Source organism: Trachurus japonicus, chromosome 24, assembly GCF_045865225.1.
Source record: "Trachurus japonicus isolate A0001 chromosome 24, Traja_1.0".
NCBI lineage: Eukaryota > Metazoa > Chordata > Actinopteri > Carangiformes > Carangidae > Trachurus > Trachurus japonicus.
The window spans coordinates 14,117,138-14,130,427 of NC_140930.1; the positions used below are offsets into that span (position 1 = coordinate 14,117,138).

At 40.2% G+C, this 13,290-nt stretch overlaps 1 protein-coding gene across 1 annotated transcript in view; it reads right to left on the reverse strand.

Annotated features, from left to right (window-relative positions):
• kcnk3a (potassium channel, subfamily K, member 3a) overlaps positions 1-10,957 on the reverse strand; it is a 30,362-nt gene extending 19,405 nt beyond the window's left edge. The window contains exon 1 of the mRNA XM_085770088.1: positions 10,580-10,957. Coding sequence (XP_085626214.1) covers positions 10,580-10,862 — 283 coding nt within the window. The 5' untranslated portion in view covers positions 10,863-10,957. The remainder of the gene's footprint in view (positions 1-10,579) is intronic.
• Positions 10,958-13,290: the final 2,333 nt, after the last annotated feature.

Sequence of the window (13,290 nt, forward strand, 5' to 3'; positions counted from 1 at the left end):
AAATTTATATAAAACATCGCACTACAGTGGCTCTGTACAGCACCTGTAATGTTCATCGAAGGGGCAAAGAAAGTTCAAACAACCCAGATATACAAATACACAGATCCACATTCGACACATAATGAGCTTCTTAGTGCAAATTTCCCATCAGCATTCAGGCATTTCTCCAAGAAATAATTTGCAGCTCAGTGTGGGCCATTATATTGTGTCTCTTAAGCATCGTTTAGGAAAATGTCTGGATGCTTTTGTGCGAGTGCCTTCTCCCACATTTCTGCATAATTTCGTAAACACAATGCAGGCAGTTCGTATGAAATGGCTGACATAGGTTTTTGAGATTATTGCAGCATTAATATCGCAAATCTATGCGAGCCATAGTTTAAGAACGGCAGCAGAGAGCGACTGCGTTATAATTCCTGTGTGGTTAAAATGTCTGGGTGGACATATTGTCGAGAGTGAAGGTTTTACAAAGCACCTGTTGGTAGTTTTTCCACATGAGTGACACTAAATAGCCCAATGAGAGCCCCAAAGCTGCAGTATGCCGTGATGATATTGTACAACACATGCAGCTTGTGATGCCAAAAACCTCTGATAAACCGTGCGATTTGACACAAGTGAAAGTAAATGAGAGAAAACATTTTGCCTAGAAACAAACCTGTAATCTTTGGCACATCAGTACAAGTTTTTGGAAAAGCTTAAACTATGGGTACAGATCATACGCAAAGTGGAAAATGTCTTAAGCAGATATAAGATCCAAGTATTCAACTTTTGATAAACACCATTTCCCATGAACCCTAGAAAAACTTTATGAATGACATTAGAAGCTATGCACCGATGAAACAAAGCTTCCCACAAGCCTGTGCTGCAAATTTTAGTGTAAACTGTGTTTTTATTTTAGTAAAGTATGTATGGTAAAAACCCAAGAACATGCTAAACCAGAAGATGTGACATCACAAACTTGGCTAGCCTACAAACTAATCAAATAAAGTGACGTTCAACTGGACAAAAACACTGCAATAAAGCCTCTCTTTCTCTCTATGGCTTGTAGTCCAGTGGAAAACCAAAGAACCACAACAGCCAAGGTCTTTTTAACCAGCTTTGTTCCTGTTTTCCTGGAATCACATCCCAACTGTCTGCAACCCTGAACAAGTCTCCAATACCTTTCCTTTTCAGGTCACAAGAGGAGAAACACAGTGATGCAGCTTCATGCAAAAGACAGCCAGTCATTCTGCTCAGCATAGAGGCTCGCATTATGTCGTTATTCATCATCATCATTACATGACACTTTGTAATGATCCTGGTTTGTTACTGATCAAAGGGAGATGTGGTGATGAAAGTTTGGACTGAGCTCAAATAGTCAAAAATGATTCCAGCATCAGCGTCTTAAAAGTTTTCAATAGTGTCAACAGCAGATACGACTATACGACTCACAAGTTATTATCTTCTTATTCCTCTGTGTTATAAAGCTCCAAATGTGTTTTTAATTGTTGACCAGAAACCATTAATAACACATTAGTGATCCTTCATTATGATGAACATAGGAAACGCTTATAGTTTACTTTAAATCAATCCAATCATGCATCATCCATGTTGCTATAAATACTCGCTCGCACCAAATGTGTATCAATCCTCCGCTGAAAATAGACCCCAACAAATGATGTAGATTTTTTTTCACACGTTTATGGGAGCCACAGCTGAGAAGCACAGACGGGACAAAGAAGTCTTGGTGTTTTAATAGAGTTCATTGGCACTTAGAGTTATATTATAGACAAAAATTGATCCATTTAGAGTGCATTTCAACAAATTCTGTCTCCAGTAAACCGCGGCCCTAGACTGCACTCCCTTTGTACATTTGCAGCATTGATGGAGTTGTAACACATATTTAGTGTCTGGGGCGCGAGGACACGTCTCAGTTAATCTCAAATTTCCACTAGAAGGATTACGATATTAATCGAGCGTCAGCATCCAGTACTCGCTAAAAGCTCTGGGTTGTGAAAGAGGAACATAATTCAATACACCGAGACATGAGATTATAGGCATTCTTCCATTCAGAGAAGAAGAAAAAAAAACGAGTAAAGAGTTCACATTTCAAATCAAAATAAACCCCACAGGAGCTCGTTCAACACGATATTACTGTAGCTGAGACTTTACTCGTCACGTCGAGTCTATTTATACTCTGGAACAGAATCAGTAGGAAACATCAAATGAAGGGATTCAGATCTCACTACTGTGTACTATTTGATTTGGTTAAACTCCAGTCAGCCCCCGCTGGATGATGAAGCCTAATAAATACAAAGTCATGTTTTGTTTAGTGAGTCAGGCAAGCGCTCAACTTTCCATTGAGGCAGCGGAGCATAAAGCAGACGTACAATAGGTAAACATTCGCTGGTCATGTGAACGGAGCAGCAGTGAGCAATGAGAGTCGCTTCTATCAACTTTCTCAGACGTTATTCCTCCAGATCAAGAACAGCAACAAACTTCCCCCCGGCCAATTATAGCCCTGGACGTTTCAACGTTTTCTTCTCCCCTTAAAAGTTTGGACCTTCGGCTCGTGGTCAGAGATCTGATGCTAAAATGCATGCGTTACTGTTACAGGAAGGTGTTTTTTTTTAAATTAAAACAAGTGCTGGAAATGAGGTTCAAAATCCATTAAACACCTTGAAACACCATGATTAGTTTGCTTTGAGTCTAATTATTTACACAACCTTCGAGTTTTACGGTTTCCCTCGTGGGTCTGTTATATTTACTCTACTCAACATCGTTAATACATTAACTTTGATTACAAAACAAAGAACCTATTAAAACTCACATTAGTGGAGCGATGCTGTGTTCATTAAAGGTTTTATGCTCATTCAGGTTCACTCAGTAAACTCCAAGAACTATATGGTTGATTTTTAACACTTCAACATAGTTTCCTGCAGAGGACTTTCTTCATAACCATACTCTGCATCGCACTACGTCATGTCTCTGCTAATACGGACTTCAATGATTTACAAATTGCTTCTCAGGTGCACATAAAATACAACGGAGAGAGTTTCATAGAAAAATAAAACCACTGGAGCAAGGAGTTGTACGAATGCCAGGAGGTTTTAAAGCTTTCTGTCCAAATCAGTTGTAATACCCCCAATATCTGGGATTTTACCCAGAGTGTGAGCGTAATTAATACACAGCGAGAGGACAGGCATCAAATCTATCTTTGTGCCAGTAAATGTCACTTGTTGCATAAGGTAACAGTTGTGTAACCTGAGGGTTTGATAAGTGGTGGTGGTAAGGGATCACTTTTGGATAAAAGAAAGAGCTGGATGGAGAATATGCACTGACTTAAAGTTGCGTTTTACTTCACTCCACACTTCATCGCTTCCTGTTTTTAAGTCACATGTCACAAACACCCAATAACAGACAGGGCGAGGAGGAGATTGATCCAGAATGGCTGATTCCTGATGTTACTATAACTCAAATGTGCACATTTCACCATGAAAAGATAAATGCACATACATAGGTAAATGTATAAACATATAGAATATCAAACGACCTACACATATGTATAAACAATCAACTGTACATAATCCTATAAATTGACTATTGAACATCGCTCAAAATCCAAACCTCACAGTATTTAGCCGTCACCAAAGCGCCACAGTGTCTTAGTGGCTCACTTCCAGCCCCCTGTGTTTTGAAGTTTGCGACCTTCTTGTAACTTGGTGACACGGAGCTGCACAAATCAAAAAAAACAAAGAGAGCTTAGCCGTCCTCTCAGCTCTTTGAGTTTTCACTGGCAACCCTGTGGCGAGACTGACTCAAAGAAGCTGAGTCCAGTGCTCTTTCTTAATTAATGTGTCGCTAACATGAATATTCATGTCATACTGTATATGGTTTGTGCTGCAGGACCTCTAGGACCTTGAAACCTGTTTAAAGTCTGTTGTGTAATTTACAAGCAACCAAAAAAATTAAATAAAATAAAAAAAATCCATCTTTCTTCTGTCGGCTAACAGCTCTGTGTCACATTTCATCTCAGTGTGTCTCCATGATGAGCAGGGAGGGCAGTGCCTCACTGCACAGCACAGCATCACACTGGGTTATGCAAGGTAATTTACTCTGTTTTGGGGCCTTTTATGCAAAGCACCATGAAGAGTTACAGTTACCTTACACCCCCCCCAAATCACTTGAAACACAGCAGTGGCTCAAATCAACCCTAATTCAATTAAACTGTAATCTGAAACGGCTCAGGTTGATTGATACAGCAGTCAGTCGCTCTCAGTTGATCTGTTCTCTCTGTGAAGCATTTTTACATTTTCAGAGCAAAAGTTTTCAGTGGTTTCACTGTAAAAGCAATGCTGCTATTAGAAACACTAGTTTCACAACAAAAAAAAATTAAAAGGCTTTCTTTGCTATAGTACTTCAAATGACCTGAAAAGCTCCAGTGGAAACGCAGGCTTGCTTTAGGGAGTATCACAATAATCGTCTATTCTTTTTGTGAAAGCCCCTCGTGCAATTTAATGTTCTTATTTCTAATGGAAAAAAAAACTTTTTATATATATAAATATATATTTCAAATCTTCCACAGAAAAATGATTTGAAAGAAAAAAGACACTGCCCACATGACCAACACAATAAGTAAATGCTGCACATCTATATATTTTGATATTGTTGCAATACAAAACATTACAAGACAATACTAATGGTTTTGGTTGATAACCCAAACCCTCTGTCTCATAGTTCCATTGACTTTACCTGACTCTAACCAGTATATTGTAGTATATAGCTCCTTAGAAAACTCAAGAAGTAGTTGTATATAAACATAATTAGTGTATAATTATAATTTCTTTCTACAACTACTGTATGCACATTGACTTTATTCTCTACAGTTGTTGGAATAAAATCTATTTACCAAATGTATCATTTATTATTCCTTCCTTTTTCCGCCACACAGAAAACCCCATTGGAGGCATATTGTATCTGTCCACTTTGCTGCTGGTGTGAATATATCACTGTGACTTTCTGTAGCCACACATCGTTATAATAGATGTCTATTTATTGGTGTTATCACATTTCTACGTCCTTCTAATACCGACTCCTCTTCTGAGAAGTGTTGAAGTATCCATCTCCCTCTGTCTGATGAGAGTTATGTTCTTTCTGCACTCAACCACTTACTGCGCTAACCTCTTAAGCTGACTGAATAATAATGATGATACTAATGTAAGTAATTACCATTAATAATTCAGGATGTGCCCTCTAATTATGCAAATGCTGGAAATGGATTCACGTCTGGTGCCAAATCAAAGTCTGTGTCAGCGATGAAAATAGAAAAATGAGGAGATCTTTTATTCACTGTCAGTCCACATATAGAAACATTAGATTCACTAACCCGGAGAGGCTTTGCTGAACGTGTCTGCTCTTTTTCAGGAAGAGCCTGCTTTGCATTAAAGCTCGAACATTGGTAGCTGCCCAGTACATCAACAACCGATCTACTGGTGGTGACAGAGCAACTAAAGCAGAGCTGGAAGGGGCTTAGTCTCTCTGATCCAGGCCACTTTTAATGTGACAGGAGAGTGTTGCAAACCAAGCAGCAGATTTTCATCACCAGTCCGAGGCTTTAACCCCCGACTGATGCTATCTGTCGGGATTATAGCGACTCATACAGATGCATTTGTATTCATTTCTTCTCCCCACAATAGGTTTCAGATTCTTAGACTGCAGACGGCGAGCTCCTCTATCGAAGCACTGAGCTCACGTCTGCTGAATCAACAAGAGGCAAACGGCCAAATGATCTTTGAGCAAAAAACTATTTAACAAGAGGTGATTCACAATAATAAAAAATCCAAGCAAAGCATGTGATTTTGAAGGAATGTTTTTTCTAATAACAACCACATGGCGACTTTAATGGGTCCTATCACATATAAAGGTTTTTGTTTATGAGCCTAAGACGAAGGTTAATGACTTCAGAGATTAGATATCTCTGCGAGATTAATTTACTTAAAGAGTGGGCTCACCCCGATCACATATAAAATATATTGTCTCTTTTTTTTCTCATTTACCTCAACTCTGCAGCTCATATTGGTTTCATGTGGTTCTGAGATATAATGTCTCCTTTAAGCCAATACAATGGGTTTTGATTGACTTTTACAAAATTAATTTAGAGGAGAATTATGCAAGTCCGGTCGCTTTTCCACTGTTTTGTATTTGTTTTCAACAAAGTTGTGGATAACATTATATATCATATACGCGTTACGATCTGTATACAGTATTTGTGTGGTCTTATCTGTCATAAACAAGAGATTTCAGGATATGGGGCACGTTTGTGTTGCAGTGCCGCTGAGATGAGAGCTGCAGCACTAGGTCAGAGGCGCTTGCAAGGTTGAATTTCAGCTAAGAGACGCTACATTGAAGGCAGAGAATCTCCAAGTTACAAGTCATTTATTTAACCAGCACATTTACTTCGAAGCTGTTTAATTAAGGTAAAAAATCTTGCATAGTTCCTCTTTAAAAACTTTGTGCTGACTTTACCCTCAGTATGAATCGTTGGTTTTCTGACAACTTAGAATGAGCCCTGCTCATCCACAGCAGGGCCGCCATATTGCGCAGCCATGTTTCTACAGGAGCTGTGAATGGACAAACCAAACACTGGCATTATAGAGAGGGTCTTTCTCATTTTTATGTTCCCCGAAGGCCACTGTAAGTTTTCCTACATTCTTGGAAGAGTAAATAATGTGTGTTGGTGTGGGTTCAGTTTTAGTTGCAGTCTACACCTCACCACTAGGCGTCCCTAAATCCTTCACACAGGTCCTTTAACGCTTTTAACAAGGCAAAGAAATTCAGTTTGTTTCCAAGGTGCAGAAGCAGAAATGTCAAATTTAAACCAAACTATTTCCTTGGCTACATGATATCAGTTTTATCTTTCATTTAGGTGAGCCAACCCTTTAAGTTTTACTCCGAGTCGGTGTCAACATTTGTTAAAATTATCTTCAGACATTAAGTTGATCATTATGCAAAACCTTAAAAGACATAGTTACAGGGAATTAAATGTAATGTGTAGTTAAGAGTCAGGCAGCTAAAAGACTTAGTTATGACAGGATGCTAATCTTAAATCATGGTCAGTATTAATAATAGGTCAAAGGTGAAGTCTAGTCTAATTGAAGACGCCACACCAGCTTCACCACCACTGGACCTGAACATAAAATACGAGGATGATTTAAACTACTGAGCTGCAGCTTTTTCTTCTTTTATTGCCAGGGAAACTATTCATAACAGGCTCTTGTGTTTATCCAGAGTATCTAAGACGTTGTTTCTGTAAAGAGATACCGCTGCTGAAAAAAAGTTTCAAGGATGTTTTTCAATGTGCTGTAAGGAAGAAAAAAAAAACCTCCCAAAACTTCAATCCAACTCCGTCTGTCGGAGCGGCTCTTTATCAGCAGGAGGAAAAGTGACAAAAAAAAAGGTTGCGTGTGTGAAATTTGTGTGTGCTTAATCTTTTAATTTAGCCTGTGCAAACATATTGTGATATCATATGGCATGTTACACAAAGACTACTGCGCTCTGTGTCAACACAAGCCATCTGCCCCCCCTCGAAGGGCAACACAACTGCTTCACATGTTCCCGCCCGTTATCGCACATCACACAACACACAACACACAGCACATCAGATAAAACACAGAGGATATGAGACATGTCATGTGTGTGTGCGTATGTGTGCATGTCAGTGTTTTCATGTTTTTCTCAATGATGACCTTCAGCTACAGCGTGGACAGTGAGTACAGTAAATGTGGCAATGATAAGATGATCATCCCCTTGGAAGTGGGTGAGAGCACAGTGTGTGTGTGTGTGAGCCCCAGGCTTTTTTTATTTTTTATCAAACCTGTACAGAGGAGCTCCCTGAGTATCCTGCCATCTTGAGAGTGTGTTCTTGCTCAAAGCTCTTTTTTTTTCTCCTTCTCTCCTCCTGTATCTACAGTATCCAACATCGCTTCAATCTTTCCCCAAGCAGTTGGTAAGTAAATGGACACCCTGCCCTCTGCCTTCCCCACCCCCACCCCCACCCCCACCTTCTCCTCTCTGGAAAGTGATGATGACTGGTTACTGGTTACTGATTGCAGCTTCTTCTCCTCCGCTTCTTCGTCTTCTAATGTTAAATTATTAGTAGAGCATGCTGGGGCCAGATCTTGTCGCGTGTTTGCCGTTTTCCACCGGCGGCCGTGCACTTTATGAATGTGTATTGATGTGTATATTTATTCATAGCTTTCTGGGATAATATTTGTTTTTGATAGAGAGCCAACCTCAGCCCAATGTGTTATATACAATATGACTTTCAAAACAGTCGTGTTACAGTGAGATTGACTCATTTCCTCTTTTACTCATGTTACAAAGGAGCAGCAGTGTTTTCACATCAACGTGAGCGCTCTGGTCCTTGGGGGTTGTCCTGTGTTGGCTATGAATGTCCTCAGGCCTCATTTCTAAAATGACTTTAATTATAATTTCAAAGAATATGAGAGGAAATAAGAGGTTTGTGGCTATTTTTGTATTTTAGCCAGTGACAGAAATAGTTTTAGCCTCTGTTTGTATTACAAGAAACCTAAAGAAATCACTGTAGCTGTAGCTCAGGTTTGATCGGTGAAAAACTTAACAAAATAAATATCCTGCCCTGTATGCCCCTTTGTTTTGCTCCACTCTATCATCTCATCAGCATGCGGAGGACACTATGTGCATCATGGTGGCGTGCTATTAGGTGTACAGTACAGTATCTACAGTGTTAATGCGGTGTGCCAGAAGGCCAGTGGAACAGCGAGGGTCTGGTGTTGTCATTAATACTTAATGGCAGGCTGAAACGCCAATCACTGTGTTTGTAGCAGCCTCGGGGGCTCACAATTACAGAATGCGGTTACAGACACCCGGGGTTGGGTTAGTGTGCGATTAGTCGCCTGCATCTGATAGGGTTACAAGTCACAGGTCACTTTACTGACAACTGCCCTCGATGCTAAACACAGCAGGTTGAGACGATGCAATCTCCCTCTTACAATTGTAAAGTTACATTTATAAACAATAAAATGCACCGTTGCACCTACAATACTTTCAGTTCAATGCTCACAGAGCCTCACCTGCTCAGGTACGACCACTAACGTTACCTAATATCATCAAACTTAATGTAGATGCTGAGTAAATGACAATAACGAGTACTTTCGCTGATTTTATGACTCTTTTTACACTTTCATGCTCATGTTACACTGTCTTAGCAGATACACACGATGTCTTTGAAGCAGGTCGTTTAATAAAGGTGCTGTTGGTTTAAAGATAAAACGATAACGTATACCAAAGAGAAAAAATAAAGGAAATGTTATTTTTTAAACCAGAAGCGACAGCCTTAAAAGAGACCCATTTTAAGACAAAGGTGGACTCTGCAGTCTTATCTTTATTCAATATTTAAAATGTCAGACAAATTTAAACTTGCAGTTGCAGTTGGCAGGGCTGTTACGCAAACATCTGAGCCAAGCCGAGCTGCTAAAGCAAACAGGCTGATTTTTGAAGCCTGTGTAATAAAATGAGTAAAGAGCCGGGGGGGGGTTGGGGAGGGGGGGGGGGGGGTTGTTGCGTTGCTGTAGGGCCCTTTGGATCAAGAACATAATGAGCAGCAGCAACAAGAGAAGGAGGCAAAATGACTGTTTCATAACTTAAATTTCCCTGCAGCATCTTCTTTAATGACAGCCTTCAAGTTATGAGCAGCAGAATTTCACATTCGCAGAGAGACACTTGTCCTTAAGAGGCCTCCGCTCGCCACAGATTTGACTTTGAGGCGACCCCCTTTTTTTTCAAAGCACGCAGAGTATAGCAGCTACAACACTCCAGTGTAAAAAAAAAAAAAAAAAAAAGGGCTCTGATGACAAAACCTGTTTGTAGAACAATTTTCCCGGTGTTCACTTCAGAGAGAAAAGCAGAGAAAAGCTCTCTGCTCGGTCTGTGGGAAGCAGCACTCACAGTGTTTGTGCTGCAGTGGATGGGGCTGTCAAGCTGCCTCCAACACCTCAAACATGACACTGGCTGTCTGTGGTGCTCACTATTGATCTTATGTAAGCTTCTGTCATTTATAATAGCTTCTGTCATTTATAATAGTTATAGTATAGTATAAGACCTTTTAACCATCATAATAAAAACAAAAGTGCTGTAGGCTAAGAAGTCAAATAGTTTCCATGCAAGTAGATCTTTTTCTGGCTGCTTGATATTCTTCATAGTTTTACTGGAGATTTATGCATACATCTAAATAATCTTATTTGACATTTTAAGGTGTTTCCTTCACTTCTGTTATAAAATATATAGCCTACTATGTATATTGTAATTCCTATGAAGAAATGTATTGAACATATAGGCATCTGGTGTCTCCTGTTGCCTCTATAGGTTTTATTAGCTATCAGTTAATATTGACTTTTTTTTTTCTTTCTAAAATCTGTTCTTCTATTTTTTCATTATACAAATATTTACAGGGAATAAGTGGAACTGGAGCTGACATATAATCCATCCACTCCAACTTTTTCTTTTCTTTTTCCTTTCTTAAGGAGAGATAAAAGTTCCCACACAGACAGCGCTGCTGCTCTCTTACCTATGGTCGTGATCACGGTGATGGCGAAATAAAAGGAGCCGGCGAATTTCCACTGCACCCCGGCTTTGTGCGGCTTGAGCTGCAGCACCACCTTCTCCAGCTCGTCGAAACTCTCCGTGGACAAGTTGAACTTCTTGAGCAGCTCCTTTTTCCTCGATTCCAGCTCCCTCACCTGGGTCGTCTCCTTCTGCGACTCCAGCGCGTCGAAGATCGCGGCGCCGACGATCAGGTAGGTGAAGGTGCAGATGATGAGGGCGAGGGTCCTCACGTTTTGCCTCTTCATGGTGCTGTGGTGCGCGTCAGGGCGACGGGCGGAGAGTCGGCGCGGGTCTGGAGGACGGGGAGCTCGGCTGGCTCATGGCTGTGCGCTGCTCTGACGGAGCAGAGGAGCTCTCTGATTACTTTATGAGCGGAGGAGCTGTTCATTCAGCACCACCCCTCCCTCCCTCCCTCCATCCCTCCCCTCACCCTCCACCTCCCTCCCTCCCTCCCTGCCACTACAGGAATCCTCCACCTCCATCCATCCCACCCAGTCTCTCCCTCTCTTCCTGACATGTTAATGTAGCCTACCTAGCTGTCTGTGTGTCTCAGTTCAACCTCCACAGCAAAAACAAGTGGTGATACTGCAGATTCATGTAAAATTACTGTAAATATAATAGGTAATTTAATAATAAAACTGCACTATTTACAAGAATACAGTAGAGAACTGCATTTGTACGGTATTTATTTTAATATACAGTAATTCTAACAAAGCAAGAAACTGTAAAAACAAGACAAGACTGTAAATTCACAGTGAAAAGTCAAAACTTACACTGTGTGTGTGTGCGGGTTTTTTTTTGTTGTTGTTGTTTTTTTTTACTTTGGTAGAGGTGGCAGGAAGTCATGCATATAATACGAGCCCCCAGGACATAGGATTATACATGTTGCATAAAGTAATAAACTGTAAAAAGAAAATCCCCAATATTTTATCATTGGATTTTATACAACACAGAAATGCTAAAAGCATTTGCTCGAAAGTCTGTTTTTGCTGTGTCCAATGAGGCATTGAAAGTAACAAGATATGTCTGTAAAGTGCAGTACCAATACATTAATACATACATTAATATTAATCACAGGGTTAGTAAAAGGGCAACAACAGAACTAAACATGACACATACTGTACAAGCTGGTCGCCTAATCATGTTACGAAAATACAAAATGAACAACAGAAAATGGAGATAAAAACTCATATTTAATGGGTCCATTATTGAGTGGCTGAAGAAGTTTGATCAAATGTGTCTAGTGGCTGCAAACTTCAACTCTGTTGGACCCTCAGCCTGTGGGACACACCGCCGCCACGTATCAAGTTTTTATCCATCTGTCAGGTGAGCTGAAACCCATGTCAACAACTTGTGTTCCTACTTACAGCAAAAAAAAACTGTATTTTCTACATCGACTCAGCGTGTTTGAACAGATTATGTTTTTGTTTTTCCAGGCTGTTTTGGAGAGCGTCATCAGAAGTCATGGCATGGTATGGGAACCAATCAGTTCAGCTAAAATCAGAACCTCTTTGTCTGGTGCAGACTGCCACGAAGGTCAAAAACTGATCGCCTCTTACTACAGACCATTTATGAGTTGAGTTGAGTTTGAACTTTTACCTTCAGGAAGACGATGCCGTGTCCCCAGATGTAAGTTAAACCATTTTTATTCTAAACAAAAAAAGGTAAGGCCCCAAGGTTTATGCAATACTGTCATGGTGCTTTCTTTTCTATCATAATGAGTTCTATGTTCAATATATGTTTTTGGCACTTTCCATTCTGTAATGTGTTCTCGATGGCACTTTGTTGTTGTACTTGTGTCTGTGGAAGCATTAGATTAAATGTATGCAGCACTGCGAGTCCAAGACAAATTTCCCCATGGGGACAATAAAGCGCATCTTATTGTACTGTACCGCAATGCAACGCAACTTATCGCATTGCAATTCAAATATACAAAGAAAGTTCTTATCAAATTTCATGGAACATCTTGTTTTCTCCATTTTAACAACATTAAAAGTGTTCTTGATCCATAAAGAATGTCTGGCTCATTAGGCGACAAACATCACAAAGTTGTACATGTTAGAGGAGCAGAGTGAACTGAGCTGAACTCAGTTGTCAGGTGTCAGATCAACATCATTATATTGCTTATAAAGCCCGACTTCAGTGCTGGTGTTGGCGAAAAAATCCATAACGCTCGTTTTTGTTTTTCATCATAATGAATCTCTGCTGCTTTTATTGCTGTTATTTTTAGGTCGCACACCCACAGGTGCAGGAGGGGAGCTGACAACTGTGCAACAACAACAACAGAGCAGCTGAGCAGTGGAGTGGCTACTCACCTGGACAGGTGAGGTTCAAGAGCACACAAAACACAGAAGCTGATAGGAGCCGACATGAACCGGAGCCGCAGGACACGAGCCTGATCTGAGCTCAGAGCAGGAGAGAGGAGTGTTTATTTTTGTTTATTTGGTTATTTTTAAATCTGGTCACAGTCTCAGAGGAGGAGGCTGGTTGGACATTCATGTGAACTTCAGTTATCGGTATACATGTTCACTATCAGCACTATCACAACGCATTGTTATAGATTATCATTGGTAAATCAGCTCTCAGAGTTAATGTGATAATAATGCGTTAATGCTAATTCACTTCGTCTCCCCTGTTTTAACATCATGATGCAACACTTCTAACGCACGTTTT